Below are 18,111 nucleotides of genomic sequence, written 5' to 3' on the forward strand. Positions count from 1 at the left end.
TTTGTGCATATATGAACGCCCGCCGCTCAGAAACTCAGTGTCGTCCACCATTGCAGCTTGTTTCGGCGAGGTAGAGCAAGCCTTATTCTAGTGCACAAGATGCCCTCTAGTTTCGTATTTCTGCAGGAAAATATAGAAAAACAGCAGTTTCGTAGCCAGTTTTCACCGTCTTGTGCTCCTGCTTTGGTCACGTGGTACTCTACCAGGGCCGTCACTGACTACGGCTGATCAGCTGCTTGCAGGGCACTTGCGACGATCTGCGCTTGCCTGTTCGGCGTTTCTGCTAGTACGCAATGGATCCCCTTAAGAAGCGTGATCTTACAATTCGGAAATCTCGAACCAAAAACAAGTATCGAGGACGTCGGCCTCGATACACACCTACACGTCGGCCTTGATGACTCCATTCTCAAAGGCCGGGAAGGACGAACATATGGAGCTGGACGTTTCTAAATGCACTCGCTGTATAAAGAGTGCACTGTTGTACACTTTCGCATAGTTTCATGCAAATCCCACTGTATATTGAAGAATACAGACGTTCATAACTTTCAGGTGCATTTTTCTCAATTTGCATTTCTAGACAATTTTCACATGTTGTGCGTGAATTTTCATGCGCTTAAAATTCTCAGATTCTAATAAAATTTTGCACAGAGTATCTTTGGACAGTGTAGAACGCTGATATCTGTACAGAAGTTTGATATCTATTACAGAATTAACGTTTTCTAAATGAAATCCCAACAAGGGAAATGTAGAATATGCAATGGGTACCTCTTATTTTTTGCAGGAAATATAGCATGTTATGCCCACATTTTAGGTAGTTTTCAACATACTACTGCCCATATGCAGCAAAACGAGTCATTATAGGATGCTCTGTAAAATTTTTTAATAAGCTACAAAGTGTACACACAAAAAAAAAGATTTTGTTATCACAGTTGTGTTAACTCAAGAACCATTATAGTTATGAAACTCTACTAGTGACAGAACAGGAATTGGCCTCCCTGGTGCAGTATTCGGCCACTACCTCCCTGATGACTCCGACAATTAACCCAAGACAGGGGCAATTGGAGATCGCAGGGAGAGGCCTTCGTCCTGCAGTGGACATAGATATAGGCTGATGATGATGACTAGTGACAGAAATTTCAGAATTCTAGGCCAAGAAATAAACAAAAATGTTTTTCCAGGAGCGTCTCCCCTTCATTACTGTTTCTGTAACTTGAAGACTGTAACTTGAAGACACCTTGTAATCAACACCAAAGGTCTCTGAATCAGAGTTCATGATAAGAGGCTCTTGAATTTCTGCACTGTACAAAACACGCCGACTTTTTACAGAGAAGCTGTATATGCCTAGGCTGAAAAACTTGTGGTCCAACCACAGAAACCCTTTGGCGGAAATAAACCTATCGAAAACTTGCGTCTCGTTCACTTGGTATAAACCGAAATTGGCATGGAAGGAAACGAATGTATGACTAACATGACTGATAGGTCATGACATCAATAACATCACATGCTCGTCAGTTACGTCACGATTAACGATAATAATATCACGTGCGGCATATACACACATTGGATATGTGGGTATGAGCCAGGGACAAGAAAGAAAGAAAGAAATAAATCACGTGTGACTCGGTCCCGTGTGACTGGTTGCGCCATCTACACAAAAGTTGGGCAAACTAAAGTTGTATGGCAGGCTTAGTTTTTATACGACAGATGGTGCAACAAAGCTTATCTGTCTCTCAGTGGTGCTCGCGTGTTGTTTTTCAGTGTGTTAGACCAGGTAAAAAAACTTCACCGCCCATGCGCCCCGTACAGATGGTAAACCAGCGAAGCTGGTTTACCATCTGTACCAACTTTTGTGTAGACCAACTTTTGTGTAGATGGCGCAACCAGTCTATGGATGTTTCACCATTCACAAATTATTTTCGGAAAGGCAGGGAGTGTCCAAAACATGTCACGCGCCTTTCCTCGGGCATGGCCAAGGGTAGAAGAGTACGCTTGGGCACGGCACTTAACCCATCACCAGGTCTGGCCATTTTGAGCTGAGAAGCGCAGTGCATATAATGTGCGCCAACGATTGTGTATACTAAGTATTACATCCCTATACACCGCGAAGAGAGCTTAAATTTCAAACCAAATGCTGTTTGCCCTTCTCCTCGTGAGCACCACACTCCCAGCCAGAGAGTCGACATATATCACGCACGTGCACCCACATACATGGCAGTGCTCTGACGTCGCTCATAGTGACATGCGACTTCGAGAATTATTCAAGGCAACATCTGTTATTTGTTTAATCTGTTGCTTCAATAGACGAATTGAAGTTTAGAGAAATAATAAAGCATACAAACCAAATGTCTGCATGTCTGTTTTACTTTGTACCCATAGCTAGAAAAATATACTTCCATTTCGTCTGTTCCCACTTCAAGCAGTCACGCCGCAGAGAGCGAAACTGTACTGTCATTTCCTACCGTGTTCCAGCGCACGATCATGCTCTGTGATCTGCTTGCATCTGCCTCAGTGTTTGTGTAGCACTGACTTTATACTGCTAGTCAGGTGTTCTCGTGCACAGCATGCAAAATCGGGTGCTGTGCGGAACGAGACGAACGCAACAGCTCGCGCACGACACCGTCAGCTAAAGTGTGCCGCACAGCAAAAATGCGAGGAAAAAAAAAAAAAGAAGGCAGGGCCCATCACGTACGCGTCACACGATCCTCGAGCTCCGGTATGGGAGAACGCCGGGAAGGAATTTCGCTTTGCAGAGGCTAGACAGGGCAAGTGGAGAGTGTGTTTATGTTGGCGGTGACGCTTGCCTCCTGGAATCATGGGTTCGTGGCACTGAAATATTTCTGTCTCGGCTATTAATGAACCAATTTTAAAAATCATTGCGGTAGAACACCCCTTAGAGGGCACGTGTTAAAACCACAATCTAATTATGAGGCACGCTGAAGTGGGGCTCTGGATTAATTCTGACCACCTGGGGTTCCCTAACGTCACCCAGTGCATGGTACAGATACGTTTCTGCATTCCACCCCATCGGAATGTGGCCACCACAGCCGAGATCGAATTCACAACCTCGAGCTCAGCAATGCAACGCCTTGGCGATTGGGCTGCCACGGCAACCCAGCAATGCAATTTCAGCAGTCCACTGTGTGATTAAAAAGGGCTACTTGTAAGTGTCCGTACATTGCTACTGAAATATCTAAAAACCACCCATTTGTCTACTTGAATGTGTAGTGTTCCTTGAATAGCGAGTGGTCACACCATGATTCTGCCTTCTCACCCTCTTAAAGTATTGTTAGCTAGTTTTCACAAATGCACACATTTTGCACTGCTTCAAATAAGAGACATTTAGCGGTGAGAGGGAGTTTGCATCTGTTTCATTTCGTTCCCATTTTTGCTTCCTGTGATTTTTAACGTGACACATTACTAACTAGCCTAGATGACCAGTGTTCTGAAATGAAACACTTATGGCAACGCTGTCACAACTTCTTGCAAGATTTCTCAGTCTAGAAGCAAACCCCTCCCCCCCGTTGACGTGACAACTCTGCTGACTATTCCGCTCACACACTTCAAGTGCTACTTAACACTCAAAGTGCGTGTACCAGCCAGGGCGGCACGACAGGCAGAGCGAGCGCGAGAGAGACTTATTCGAGACAGGATCAGGTGCGTACCATATTTTCCGGTGTATAAGTTGCATTTTCTTTCTGAATTTTTCATCAGTGCATCTTATAGAACGGTGCGACCTATATACACTCAAAATTGGATTGGATGCTGTGGCCACACCCCTTTGTATCGAGCGGGCATCAAATGACGCTCCACCGCGCAAACCACTCCGTGGAAAAAGCCGCTCCCAACAGCTGTCGCGTGTGGAAAGGGAGAGGCATAGGGACGACAGAATAGTCGAATGCTCACACAAAAGTGCACCTAAATTCCCACATCTGAACCGTTTCACATGCACTCCAATAATTACATATGGTTTCCAATTCGCATATATTCCATGTTTTTACCATGTTTTTACCATGTTTCTTCACTTCACGCCAGAAATCTGTACTGTATGCACACTAAAAGAAGGAAAACAGCAAGCATGTGTACACGCACAGCAAAGACACAGCTAATAGCTGTGGCACAATATTTGGCCCTCCGTCAAACATTATTAATTTCTCAGAAATCCTGTGGTGACCTGGTACTTTAACCCCTGTGAACACAAACACCACCACCACCGTGACACCATAGTGGCTAATTTCAGTTGCTTTCAACATCTGTAACACCCTTTCAGGCCAGTACAATGCCAAAATCAGCACCAGACTTCACTTACAACTACGTCATCTTGAGCCTGGGAAAAAACAGGCATAGCTGCAAAACTCAACCCACTCCAGTATCACGACAGCAAGAAACAGGGTCATTTGTTTCAGCACACCAGCGCACAAAGATTGGACACGCAACGTACAGCACGAGCAAAGCCTTGCCTCCAAGACAACCCAACCATAGCAAACTGCAGCAGCATGACTCACCTGAGCTCCTTGCGGGCCACAAGGCGCTCAGCCTCGCGTAGGTGCATCTCGCAGGCCTCGTCCGTCTTGGTGGCGGCCAGCACAACAGGTTTCCGGGTACGCACCAGCGTTTGCAGCAGGGTAGCCGCAAACTCTGCCTGCTTGTCGGCCGGCCTCCCGGGCACGTGGCTCACATCGTACACACACACAAAGCCGTCCACGTTAAGGCGGCCCTCAGGGCATGAGCCGCTGCTCAAACTCCTTCTCGATGCCCAGTTGGCTCTTGCACACATACATGAGTTTCTCCGCCGAGCAGAGGCGCAGGGCCGCGCACCGTTTCAGGTACGTCTCCGTCTTGCCGCTGCGGAACGGCTGGAAGGACGAGTCGTCGATGAACTCGGTCTGCTCCACCACATGCACGCTCAGCTCGGGCATCCCGGTGCTGTCGGCCGCGTCCGCCAGGGGCCGCCGGGCCTCGCCCCAGTACAGGAAGTGGTCGTTGTTGACCACGCGGCCCCCAAAGTCCGTCTGGCTCAGCACCGAGATGTGGTCCGTGTGGTAGTCGTCGGCGCGGGGCCGCACAAAGCGGTTGCAGAGGCACGACTTGCCCACGCCCGTGGGGCCCTTGTCGCGCTCGGTGCCGCTCAGGCCCACCACGGCCACGCACAGCGACCGGGGGGCCGCCTCCGAAGCCGAGGGAGGGCCCCCCGGCTGCCGCCGGCTCGTCATGCGCCCCCGCGCCCCTCAGCCAGGCCCCCCACCGGACTCCACCAGGCCACCTGCACAAACAGTGCCGGGATTCTGTCAGGCACTACAGGCTTCCTTCTTTCCAACACACTCTTTTTGCTTATTCGACAGATGTATTTCTCGGCATTCAGCTTTTGCAAGAATGCCGAGAAAAGATTGCAACTGTTGAAATACTAGTTTGAACCCCGTGATGTTTACACTTACAAACAATTGCAAAATTCTGCTACACACGGTGGCATTGGAAGAGAAAAAGCCAGAGGTTGAGAGGAGCGCAAATCAACCAGGTGTGCAGCAGCGCACCGAAGATGCCCGCCATGGTGTTAAGTACTATCTGGTTAATGCAACGCAGCGGCTAATACCGCCACTGACTCATGAAGGGAAAGGCTAGGCGTGACTGCAATGCGGCCAAGCTTCCATGATACTGTGGGCGCAATCGTTTGGCTTCACCGCCTGTCATGCATGGTGGACAACACCATCGGGAGGTGTTACAGGGAACCGAGCTTTGCATCATGTCATCAAAAACTCCTCTCTCATTGATGGGAGCGCATGTGGCGTTGCATGCACTTGCACCAATGGAAGCACATCCTGGCACCTCGTTCATCTCTCTCACTGCAAACAGTGCCAACGGCACAAAACTGAGCAACGAGCTCAGAAAAGCGAATTATATAAAGGACTTCCTTTCTGATATGCATTCGCGAGCTTCAGTGTCTGCTGGTGCTGTTTGGTAGTTTATTATTATTAGTTATTTCGAATACCTCAAAGGCCGCTAATAAAGGGGCATTACAGAAATTGCTTGAATAAATATTAGGCAGTCCACATAGTGTGCTCCTTTCTCTCACACACACACACACATCGAGTGAGCTCTGCTAAATAAGCATCACTTCTGGCTATTTCAAGAAATATGGTGCAAAAATTTGTGCGAAACAAAAATTGTAAGCAGGAACGTGATTTTTATAAACGTGGTAGAATTGGGTCAGTGGAGGGATTTATTTCACACTGTGCGGGGCCACACCAGCCAGCAGAATTTGATCGTCAATGCTGCAGCACCCACAGCGGCCCTCTGCAGGCTTCTTCCGATGGCACAAGCTTTGCTGGCTGGCGAAACAGTGTTCAGACTAAGCAAGAGCTCATTTTAAGGGCCACTGAAGAGAAACACTAATGGTAAAGACTGGTAAAGTAATATCTCAAAACAAACTTCATATTTGCTAATTTTGCACTAAGAAGTTGAATTCAAGGAGACGCAATAAAGGGCAAACTGTCAAAATCCCATCGCTGGTACACCAGTGTGACGTCACAAATTTCAAAGCATATTCTTTTTTTATTTGAGTCACTGTGGTGCAGTAAATCTGCTCGAAACCAAGTAGTTCTGTCTTTGGCTCGTTTACATGCAGCCATGCAAAGTATTCATGGCATGTAGTCATGTAATGTAGCACGTCTTCATCAATAAAAAGTTGAACACGCCCAAGCGGATACCATCAAAATCCTGACATCATGCCAAGCTGATGCAAGAACTGGGAGGTAGGATCGAGGCCACCTGTTTTCCTGGTGTTTCCTTGTTTGTTTGTTTGTTTGTTCATTTCTGGCTTATCAAACCTCCTCTCGTGGCAAGAGTGGCTTTTTTGGCATCACAGATGCATAATTTACTAACAGAGCTTGGATAACCTGCCTTTTATTATCAATATAAGTGCAGGCTGTGATGAGCCTCCAACTGTGTAACACGCATCACAGTCAGCATGCTTACGTGTGGTGTTGGGCGCAGCCATTTTCATATTTTTGCCTCGTTTCCAATTTTCTCAAGTACTACCACAGCCCTAAGCACTGCTCCATAAATGCCAAGAGATACTGGGCTTCTGATGCATTGTTTGCAATTACTACTTTGGGTGGTCTAGATTTTCTTCTTAGTAATAATCATCTGCAGAAAGACATGGATGGAAAAACTAAGAACTTGTATGCGTAGGCACAGGACTTAGTAGAAGTCTGTTGAAATATGAAGTCGTGAAGGGCAGATACACCAGCATGATGTGTAGTTGACTGAATTTTTACTACAACTTTCGAGAATCCAGCACAGGTCCAAGAACGAAGTCTCTGCTGAACATTAGTTGAAAGTGCAAAACAGTGCTGAGGCTTAGAACAAGCAGTTATCACAGAAACTACAAATTAAACTTCAGAAAGCTTGAAATGCCTTTAAACACCACTAACTCCGCTGCCTGTCATTTAAGGCAGAACAACTGCGGAATGATCGGTGAGACGCCTAGCATGGCAATTTTCGTATCACTGGCTACTGGTCACATTTAAACTGTAATGTTTTGTGCCCTCATCTATATCTCCACTATCTCAAACTAGGCTTCCTATGTGGCCTCAAAGTTTTGCTGCAGTCGGCCTTTAATGCTGTAATGCCCTATGTTTTGTATATGCTACGTTGAGTTTGGTATCTCAAAATTTTTTATTTAAGTATTGGAAACTGAATGCATAACCTGCACTACTGTTTCTGATATGCTGGAACGAGTTGTCGGTTCTGTAAAATTCAGTATACCAATTACTAATTAGTTACTATACTAAACAAATTTTAACACAGTAACATTTTTTTTTTTGTACAATTGTACCTTTACAGCCAGAAATAAAAATGAACAATTTGTTATAATTTTTCCTTGATGTAGAACTACGAGCATTACCGGATTAAAAGAATGATGACATCACTTTTCTTGCTTTTCATCATTTTTGTTAAATTAAGGTCCTGGACATCAAAATCCTAGAAAAAGCAATGGCAAGCATCACGTCACATTGAATAGTTTACTGTAAAGGGTTTTCTACAAACAGCTTCGCTTTTGCTTCCCAGAAGCTGCCTGTGTGACATCACGCAAAAGGCGGCCACATGGGAGCAGGACACTGCGACATTATGCAGCAAATGGCATTAAACCTTAAGGAATTAAGGAGTTAACAGTCATTTTCTTTGCCCATGCTGTACCAACTTGCCTCGTTTGTCTACAATTAATTCAACCTGTTCTCCCTTCCCTTCTGTACGCCCGTGTCCGAATCATTTATATCGCCTGCATATAAAACTACATGGATTCACATTTAGGATCCCAGATGCTGAAAGCCATAAATTCTGTAAAATCAATCAAGCTACTAGTATTATAAAGCATCCTTATAATTTGAAAAAATAAAACTGTAGTCGAAGTCAAAAAATACCAAGAGTTGGTGAAGTACATGAAAAATGCTTTTGCTACTCCAAGATGTTGCCCGCTTTTTTTTTTTTTTAATTTCGAAGGCATTGTTCCGCGGGGATGGGTGCCCTGTACTACAGTTGCCACAAGAGTTGCCTGCACCACACATAAACGGAAATGTTTACGAAGTTTATTCGTGAAACATTCCATGTAACGACAGCTGAAATTTCGGATGCTGCTACACATTTCACTCGATGAGTGGATGACATGGCTGTCGGTAGGTACAAATCATCGAGTGGCTCCACAATCACAAACGTTTGCAATAAAATAGTAACATTTCGTAGCTATAGTATTACGACATGCAAGTGTTTCAAGCTCATCACCTCCTTCGGCTTCTGTTTGCTGCCGTAGTTCTCTCGAGAGATTCATTCTTTCAGGAAGCTACCAGTCCCCATAGTGATGTTGTACCACAAAGTACTGTTGACGTTGTGCTTGGCATGTTGACGTTGCACTCGCATATTGATCCTCAACAAACCATATCAACTACGGATCCAGCTGTTGTCACTGCCATTTTGTATGTATGAACCTTAGCTCATGGCAGACTCCAATTTACCCTCATTTAAGGGGGGACACGGGTTGTGGCGACCAAAAATCGCGAAAAAACTCGATTTTTTTAAATTGCATTGTTGGAATGTACAGCTATTATTGCACCTATATTGTTAATTTCATACCGATAATGTCAATATTTTAGCCGCAATGATGTCTTATACGACATGTACTAGCTGAATTTCAGGCTAAACTGACGCTGAAACGGCACATTTTCCGAAACGCGCGCCTGCTCTTCCACGTGTGCTAGCGCGGACATCTTGGTCTCATTTGAAAGAGCCGCTTTTTGCCTTCAAATTCCCGCCAGAACGGGCCCCATTCAGCTATTGGCCACTTAAAAACTGCGCGCCAAAAAAAGGTACTAAAGCGCTCTCCTATTCGGCACTTGGCGCACGTGACTTGAGCTTGCCTCCCAATTGGCGGAACGGCATGGCCATCGTCTGCTGCGCGTTTGGAGACGCGCATTGAGACGCGCCATCTTGCCCCAGTGTCAGCGAGAAAGCGTGCCGCGTTGTCGAAAACGGTGCGCAAATTTCGCACCCGGCACAAGTTTGGTGCTAAAAAAGTGCGACGGACGCTCATCGAAAACTGCGAAGTGCGCTGCTCGACGCCGCAAAACGACCAGGACGCCACAACCTCAGCGTTTGATGCCCAAATCGTCGATGCAGCAACGGTAGGCCTAACGACCGCAGCGGCTGCTGCGATTCAAAGTCCGTCTGCCGCCAAGCCTTCGACCTTCACTCGCGGCAAGATACGATCTACCGGCAACCCTCCGAGCTGAAGGAGGAAGCGGCGAAAGCCAAAGCGAATCTATCGGCGTTATCTTCCGCTCCAGCGACGGAGAGGAAACGCGAGTTCGTGGGTGACAGTACCGACGATGCACTTCGCCCGGCTGATGGGATTACGTTTACGATTGTGGATTTGAGTGCAGTGAACACTTTATTAACGTTTGCGACGTGCAAAAACTGCAGTGGTGCTTTCGAAATCGTCCGAGACGAGCGGGAATACGGACTCGCTGTGAAGCTGCGTTTTATGTGCGCAAACTGTGGAGAGACTACGTCGGTGTGGAGCTCGCCGCGCGTTGATAGTGCCGAGCGAATGAACTCCTTTGCTGTGAACGTTTTGGCTACGCGTGCCATGCGGGCAACCGACAGACCGCGTTCAATGACATTTTCTCGTTGATGGACATCAGCCGTCGGGCTCTTCACACGAAAACGTGGAAGAGCTACGTGAAGGCGAAGCTGACGCCCGCGACCGATCGCGCGGCGCGTAATCTGACGAGCGACTGCGCGCGGTCGATTCGCGAACTTTACGCCGAACTGAACGTGGGCAAAGCAACAGAAAACTTGCGCCAGTCCCCGAAAAAGCGGCACACAGGGGCTGGAAGTCAGCAGGACTACATGTCTGGTGCCTACTGAGCTGTTCCAGCTGTAAATTTGCAAATAAAAGGTTTTGCATGTTTTCTCACTTTTCTCAAAACTTGTTTTTGGGTGACTTCACCAGATTGTCGGAGTGATATCTCATGATCTAGAACAGCTAGAGCAATAATTCTTCCCTTAGCAGAAAGCCTAATATGCATATTACAAAGTGCTGAGAGCAGAATTTCAAATTTCTGCACATGTATATTTTTATTTTATTAATTTTCTTTTGTTGTGGTAGCCATAGGACAAGGAAATAAATTTGATCACCTGCAAAATGGCTAATTATTATTTAATTTGAAAACTTTTTTGCAGCATTGCATTTATTGCATATTATAGTATCTAGCTATGAAATAATATTCACTTTCTACTGAGCAGTTTTTTTTCCATTGTCTCCTGAAACAATAGAGTGACAGATTTGTCTATCTTCTGAACCAATAGACTTACAAGAAAAATTATTGCATATTTGAAATCAGCACGAAAAACTAAGCAAGCCTGATTATTTTCATCAGAATTGGCCATAAGATGCAGGACATAATCTCCACAACCCATGTCCCCCCTTAAATGTATGTGAAAACGTGAAACAGAATTTTAGGCCAACTGCTCAACAGATGTGAATGAAATTTATTTCATTTTAGAAATTGCAAACTCCACAGTCCATTATAACAGGAAGACATTTTATGTCTTCCTGTTAAGGAAATTGGCAAAATGGGTAGATAAAAAAAAGCTTTCAGCACTGAACTTACAGCTCTGTAACTTTATGCAAAGAACAGATATTGCACATCAGTTAACTGCACATATTCTAAGAGCGTATATCGCAGGAAGGGGGACATGGCTTATTAGATTACAACTTATGTAAAATCTGACACATAATCATTAGAAACAAAGCGGTATATGCCTAAGCGATGTCTAACATATCCACCTTGTCCAGTTCGGATGTGCCAGCTGACGCAGATCATAATATTGTAATATATGCTTTATTTCCTTTCTATTTTGGATTTACAGAACCAAACGTGATGCCGTATTTCTATTATTCTTAAATATTTTCACAAATTTCAGAAAAGAAATTTGAATGCATAAATATAAAATTTGCATTCAACAGTCAATACATTTTAATGTTCCTTTTAAATGCAACAATCCTCATAAAAACGAGTTCAGTAGATGTTGGGAAATAACATTTCTACAAGTGAATGGACAATTGCATTCGAGACAACTGGACAAATGCACTCGAGCAAGAATTCTTCCAAAACATACCCTATTCCTAATTCGCCAGTGCACTTATCTGCCTTGCATTTTTCCTCAACTAATGGTAGCACTGGTCATGGCTCAAATGAAGACGCAGTTGCTAGCTGCCCATGCTGTGGGCTTGTGTCTCGCACACAGTTCAATCCCGAGAGCCACGCCCATATTTTTCATGTCTTAGACAAGCAAACTAGTGCTCGCACAAGCTGATTGAAAAAGTGATTATGCTGCCATTAGATTGGCAAAGTGCCTTGCAGGTACAGCTACATTTACAATAACAAAAAGGGTCCATTGTTGAGCTACAGCAGCAGCTGTACCACAGGGCCACTTATGTAAAGTCGTCTGTGAAAGTTTTAATTTAAGAGCACAGAGATCACCAAAAGGAAAGATTTCCTGCAACCTCACCACTCGGCCCTGAATTTCCGCAAGTGGTTTGGTGGTTGTGCAGGGACATGTACACTTCCCATATCAATTTGAGGAAGTATGCACTAACTACAATTTTTTTTTTTCCTTCATAGACTCTGTGCTAAATGGTGGGGTCTAATGTCCCGAAATCGCACAGTGGGTTATGAGAGATGCCATAGTTAAGGGTTCCGGTTTAATTTTGACCACCTGTGCGATCTTTACATGGACTGAATGCACGGTACACAAGCGTTCTTGCATTACATCCCCATCGGAATGCAACCGCCCCAGCTGGGAATTGAACCCATGACCTCTTGCACATCAGTGCCATACCATAGCCACCGTGGCGAGTACCGGCACTCCATGCTCAAAAAACGTCGCAGTTGGAGGGCCGTGCACGCGTAAGATAGCCTTGGGAGCGACAGCTGAATGACGGGCATGTGGCCATGCTTCCCGAGTGCATCATACAATTGCTCAGCTGACCCCGAGAAGTCCATCATGTTACGGAAGGCTTAACGAAAGCAAGAGAAAACCTCCAGACCGGTGCAAGTGTCAATGCTTACAGAGTAACACGCAGCAAGCAGCTGTGTGCCCTACAATTCTGCGCAAAATGATGTGCAATCACACATGGAGCCAAAAGTTGAACACCCCTGTGGCCGGGTGCATTAGTGCGCTCTATTCACGTGTTGGTCTCGCGCGGTGCTCGTCATCTTCAGCCACGGTTGGCTGCAAGTGACTGCCGAGCCGCCACACTCCCCTTTGCAATAGCATTAACCTGCCACTGCCGCTATGCGATACTGCATGCCCTTGATAATTTTTTTTTTTTCAATACCTCTAAGCAGCTGAACGCATAAAATACTTCGCAAGGTACCTAGCTGGTCAGTACCACACATGTAATCTAATATATTCCCATCCTGTGCACTCTAGCTGGTACAGCATTGGGCCGATTCCACGGGCTGCAATATGAGATAAACACTCACAAAAAATTATGTGCGTGTTGAAGACTGTAATGAGCTCTAAAAGGCCACCCACAACGAAATTTGACTTGGGATAATTTCATTATAACTTAGTAGTATATAGTATCCAAGCAATCATGGCAAAGCTGTAGGACTGGTAGCTGTCAAATCTTACTATTAACGGCATTTAATTAGCAATTTAGCAGTTGCAATGTGCGCCCGATTGCTAGTTGATGTGAGGCAAATTCAAACACATCCCATTCAAGATTTTCAGCATGGCGCCTTATCTCGGAGGACGCGCCAAGGAGCCATGCTGGTTCTCAACGTTCTGGACTCTGTGTCATTTCTGGCTAGTGGAAACGGCGGCATTTTTCTTTTTCAGTTTCAATGTCAAGAACATCTTTCGCAAGCTTTGTGCGACACATTCGCTCGTATTTCTAAAGTAAACTTTTACATAGAGGCTGCTATATATCTAAATTGCATATCTATAAATTTGGCTTTCTTACACAGTCCAAATTTTTGTTACAGCTGGCCTTTGACAACGATCAGTTCTATCATGAGCACAATATGTGTGCAGTTGAGAGAGGATATTCCTTATGATGTAAAATCTCAGAGATCAGCCTCAGTTGAAGTTCTCACCAGCTGCGAAGCATTCAAGTATGGGAGTAGAAAGAGAAAAAATAAAGAATGTGCCAATAATGAGGATGAAAGTGGTGGTTTGAATAAACATGATCAGCGAAGTCTACTCAAAGTCTCAAATCAGGACCACGCTCCTGCAGGAATTTGTCGACAGCTCTAGGAAGCTCTTGAGGAGCTTTTAAAACATCTTTAGGATCCTTGAAAGTCCAAAGAGAAGCGAGAGAGACAGAATAAATGTTGTTACTGGACCCAGAGTGCCAGCCCAAACTCATGTTTTTGCCATCAAGGGTTTCCACAATAGAAATGACCAAGCTTTAACCGGAGCTGTAGTTTGGCACCCGGTCGGACAGAACTTATTCTAGAGTCAAGGCTGTGTTAGTTAACTCACTCCTTGAATACTGCGGGATATACAACCTTGTGTTGTAGAAGAGTTGACAGACAGACAGACGAGCTAACAAGTAATGAAACAAAAGTGAAACAGTGGCATTATCACTGCCACATAACCAGAACAAACAAATAGAAGACAACTGCAGTATAGAGAAAAGGAAACAAGGTTGGCTATTACAGAAGTGCCCTGCTATCACTACTACAAGGGGGCCCAGACATTAAAGTTGCCTAGGGCATGATAAAGAAGTGTTCACATCATGGGTGCTTAACCTTTTTGCTACAACTGACGAGTATGGTCATCATGGGGCCACATTTCTGGAAATCTCTGGGAAATTCACTACACTGTTCGTCAATTCCTGCAGTATGGAAAAGGTTAAGGATGGATGAATCCAGAGGAGTGTTAGTGCAGGGCTAGCAAGTCTGTGTACACTGTTTCAAATTTATTTCGAACTTTGACACGCACGTTCTGCTATCCTTCGGGGCTTCCAACATGAAAACTACAGCATGAATAAATCCGAACAATGGTCAGTATCATGGACCTCACAATCCACGACTTTTATCTCAAACAGCTGATTCCTTTCAGTGAAAGCACAGGGTAGTTCTGCAAACACTGCCTACAGGGGTCACGCGATGAATCTTCGCTGCTGGTTTCAAACACGCTAGACAACTAAGGTGTGTCGTCATCTCGCCGACAGCTGATCCCTCCAAACATGATTTGGCTATCATAACGCCAAACTTATGGTGGAAGAGCGCAAAGGGTGCCATTTCACTCTGACCTCGACTAAGTTCATTGGTTTCTTTTTCGACGACGTCTGTCGAACAGCCTCAAACAAACTGCACTGCCGCAGCGATGACGCCTGAAAAGATCGACTGTGACGTGCCACAAGTACGTACCAGCTTTCACAGCACTACTGCGTTCATCGAGCTCCGCTGAACACCCCGTTCACCACTAAATGCGGCGGCAGTGGTGGTTCCGTTCAGCTCAGCACTCGCAGAACAATCACCACCCGCTATTCGAAGCCCAACGACCGATATTCGGAGTCCTACGAACGAAGCTCCAGCGTGGCTTCGAACCTAGCTGTACTATGGGGGTGCGGACTGATCGCGATTCCACATCGCTCGAATGTCCGGGAGAAAGAGCGAACGACCAAACGGCCAGGCCGCCGCCCGGTGATCAAAAGCGCCGCCGTTCACTCTCGGCGAACACTTGGCACTGACTGCTTGGCTTAGGAATGCTCTTCCGTCTCAGCAACCAGGGGCCGTCGTCCATGGACGCAACGTCGGCTCTGCCCACAGACCCCGGGCGCTGTCAGCCGCTGCCCGCGGGCTCCAACAGCGCCGGCGCGAGCGGCGCCGCGAGGCCGTCACGGGACTGCGCGCTATGATCGCGCCGTGGGCTCGCGCGCCGGTCTGGCTGAGACGGCGATAACCCCGAGCGGCTCACTCACGGCCGCGAGCTGCACTCGGTATAGGCTTAGCCCGAGCAGGGCACCTGCGGCGCCCGCGGGGCCGTGGCCGCGCTGGCCGGCGCGTGCTCACCTGGCGACTCCCGATGTCGAGGGTCGGCTGGTGCCGTGCTGCTTCCGCTGCCGCCGCGGCGCCCCGACAAGGCTTGCTCACACTACGCACGCAGCGGGTGACGCGAAGCGCGCACGCATTCCTCCCAGCGAGCACGGTTCTCAAAGGGCGGCCATGTTGGTTTTCTCGTGAGTGACATGCACCCGCTGCAAAGCAGCAACAAAAACGCCAGCAGCAGCCGTGTTTCGTCGAATTTAACTGTCAAAGTGGCGCTTAGCGCTAATTGTCAAACAAAATTTTAACCTTTCCTTCAAAAATGATTGTCTTAAGGAAAGTTGAGCGCTTTTTCCCCTTTCTCTAGCAGGAAAACGGCTATGATGTCCGCACTCATCCAAACCAAGTCGTTCAGGAGGTCAAGCCAAGCAAGCCAATGTTTCAATGCCGCGGAAAACAAAATTTGTGAAATTCGTCGAATGCCATTCGTAACATTCATTCATTTATTTGATGAGCATTCTAAAAGCCGTTAACACGAATGCACATCACAGATGAAAGTACCTTTCAGTGCTGCCGGCTAGGACCTTGGGTCCTGTTTTTCCAGTTGAAAGGGGCTACGACGTTCGCAACAAGATAAAGTCCGATACTCCGAGCTCGAAATTGCAAAGGAACGCACTATGCACACGCAAAGCTCTTGTTTTGTTTCCGTGAGTACAACCGACTAAGCCTTGTCGGTGTTGCTGGTGTGTCCTATCGTGTTTAGTTTACTCAGTTGTACTCGCACGGCATTACAGGACGGGTGGGAGGGGTCTAGTTGTATGCACTGGTGGCGTTAGTTTACCGCGTGCATCCATATTTCGGCGAACGAAACCGGCTTAGTATACACTCGCCTGAGAATACACTCAATGCTCATTTGTGAAACAATTTCTGCAACGCTGCACGCGAAAGATTATTCGCAAACTTTTGTGAAACCTGAAACCTGTCAAATTTTCACCACCTAGCAGCTCATACCTTTTTCGCACAGACAGCTAGCCACGCGGGCCACCACCTCCTGTTGCATATGGAATTGATGACCACGTGGTATTGAGAGAGAGAGAGAAAAAAAAACATTTATTTAGACCATCGAGGTCGTTGATCTTTAGGACGAGTGGGTGGTGTCCTCATTCCAGGACTCCACTGGCCATGGCTGCTCGATCGTACTTGCTGGACGAGAGCTTCTTGTCCCGCCAGAGTATCGCCGGTCAGCTGTACCTCCTGTAGAGGGCGCGAGTGCTAAGCCGATTATGAGGCGCCCTCTATAGGATGTAGCATATAAAGGCTGTGCTGTGAATAAACGGGGGCACTTCTGCTAGGGACTCGGAGCGTGTGTCTTTACTCCGCGGCCCTCGGGCTTCAGCCTGCCTCCTCGGCCGCCTCGGCTCGAACCCTCCCACCACATGGTGTCAGAAGTGGGATGCGTGGTTCCCGCGACTTGCCATGGCTAACAAAGACGCTCCAGTTCCTGCTCTCGCTGCCGCCAGTCTCCGGAGTCCCGCTCCGTTCCCCTTCGACGATGTCGGCGAGTGGCTGCCCTGGTTACGGCAATTTGAGGACTATGCCTTCGCCACCGGCATGCACGCAGCCCCGGACGAGACGAGGGTTAGGACTCTCCTCTACTGTATGGGCCCCCGTGCACGCATTGTCCTCAGTTCTCTCATGTCCGATGAAGAAGCGTACAAGTCCTACGCGGAAGTCACCCGGCGGCTCACAAGCTACTTCGTGCACCCCGTAAACGAGGTGTACGAGAGCTCTCGGTTCCACAAGCGGACGCAAGAGCCAGGCGAAACCGTCGACAGTTTCTTCACGGCCCTTCGGAACATGGTACGCAAGTGTAACTACCCGTCACCTGCCGTTGAAGAGCGTCTTGTTCGCGACCGTTTCGTCGTGGGTTTGGCGGATTCTCGCCTTTCAGACAAGCTGTGCCGCACTCCGAGCCTTTCCCTGGACGACGCACTCGTGCAAGCTCGTCAGCACGAAGACGCCGAACGCGAAAGACAACGCCTGTCCCTCACCGCTGGGCAACCGCTTACGGCAGCTCACGTGGACGCGGCGACTTCGCGTAAACCCGCGCAGCGTGCACGCGGACGACGCAATAGACGGGACTCTGGCAACTTTGCTGACTTTGCGTCACGTGACCGACCCGACGGTTCGCACTCGAGCAACAGAGCTGGCGAGGCTTTGAAATGCGGCCTAGGCCTAAGTAGGCAATGCGGATTTTGCGGTCACGAGTTTCACCGACGGTCTGACTGTCCAGCGGCCAAAGCGGTCTGTAACCACTGCAAGAAGCGAGGCCACTTCGCGGCGGTATGTCGCTCAGGGAAGCGCCTCGGATCCGTCGAGCTCCACTCCGTCGCGGCGGTGGCCCGCAACGGGCGGTACGTTGAGGTGCGTGTCAACGGGAACCCTCTCGTCTTCAAAGTGGACTCTGGAGCCGACGTCTCGGTGGTTCCGCGCACGTTTCCCGGCTGCCCAGCCGTCCTCGATAAGCCGCGAGGCGAAGAACTTTTCGGACCCGGGA

The 18,111-nt window shown here is 47.4% G+C and overlaps 1 protein-coding gene across 1 annotated transcript in view; it reads right to left on the reverse strand.

The window, feature by feature from the left end:
* LOC119434075 (rho GTPase-activating protein 190-like) overlaps nucleotides 1–15,759 on the reverse strand; it is an 86,580-nt gene extending 70,821 nt beyond the window's left edge. Inside the window, 3 exon segments of the mRNA XM_049658852.1 lie at nucleotides 4,503–4,720; nucleotides 4,722–5,260; nucleotides 15,582–15,759. Of these exon segments, the coding sequence (XP_049514809.1) occupies nucleotides 4,503–4,720; nucleotides 4,722–5,210 (707 nt within the window). The 5' untranslated portion in view covers nucleotides 5,211–5,260; nucleotides 15,582–15,759.
* Nucleotides 15,760–18,111: the final 2,352 nt, after the last annotated feature.

Source organism: Dermacentor silvarum, chromosome 11 (assembly GCF_013339745.2).
Source record: "Dermacentor silvarum isolate Dsil-2018 chromosome 11, BIME_Dsil_1.4, whole genome shotgun sequence".
NCBI classification, from domain to species: Eukaryota; Metazoa; Arthropoda; class Arachnida; order Ixodida; family Ixodidae; genus Dermacentor; species Dermacentor silvarum.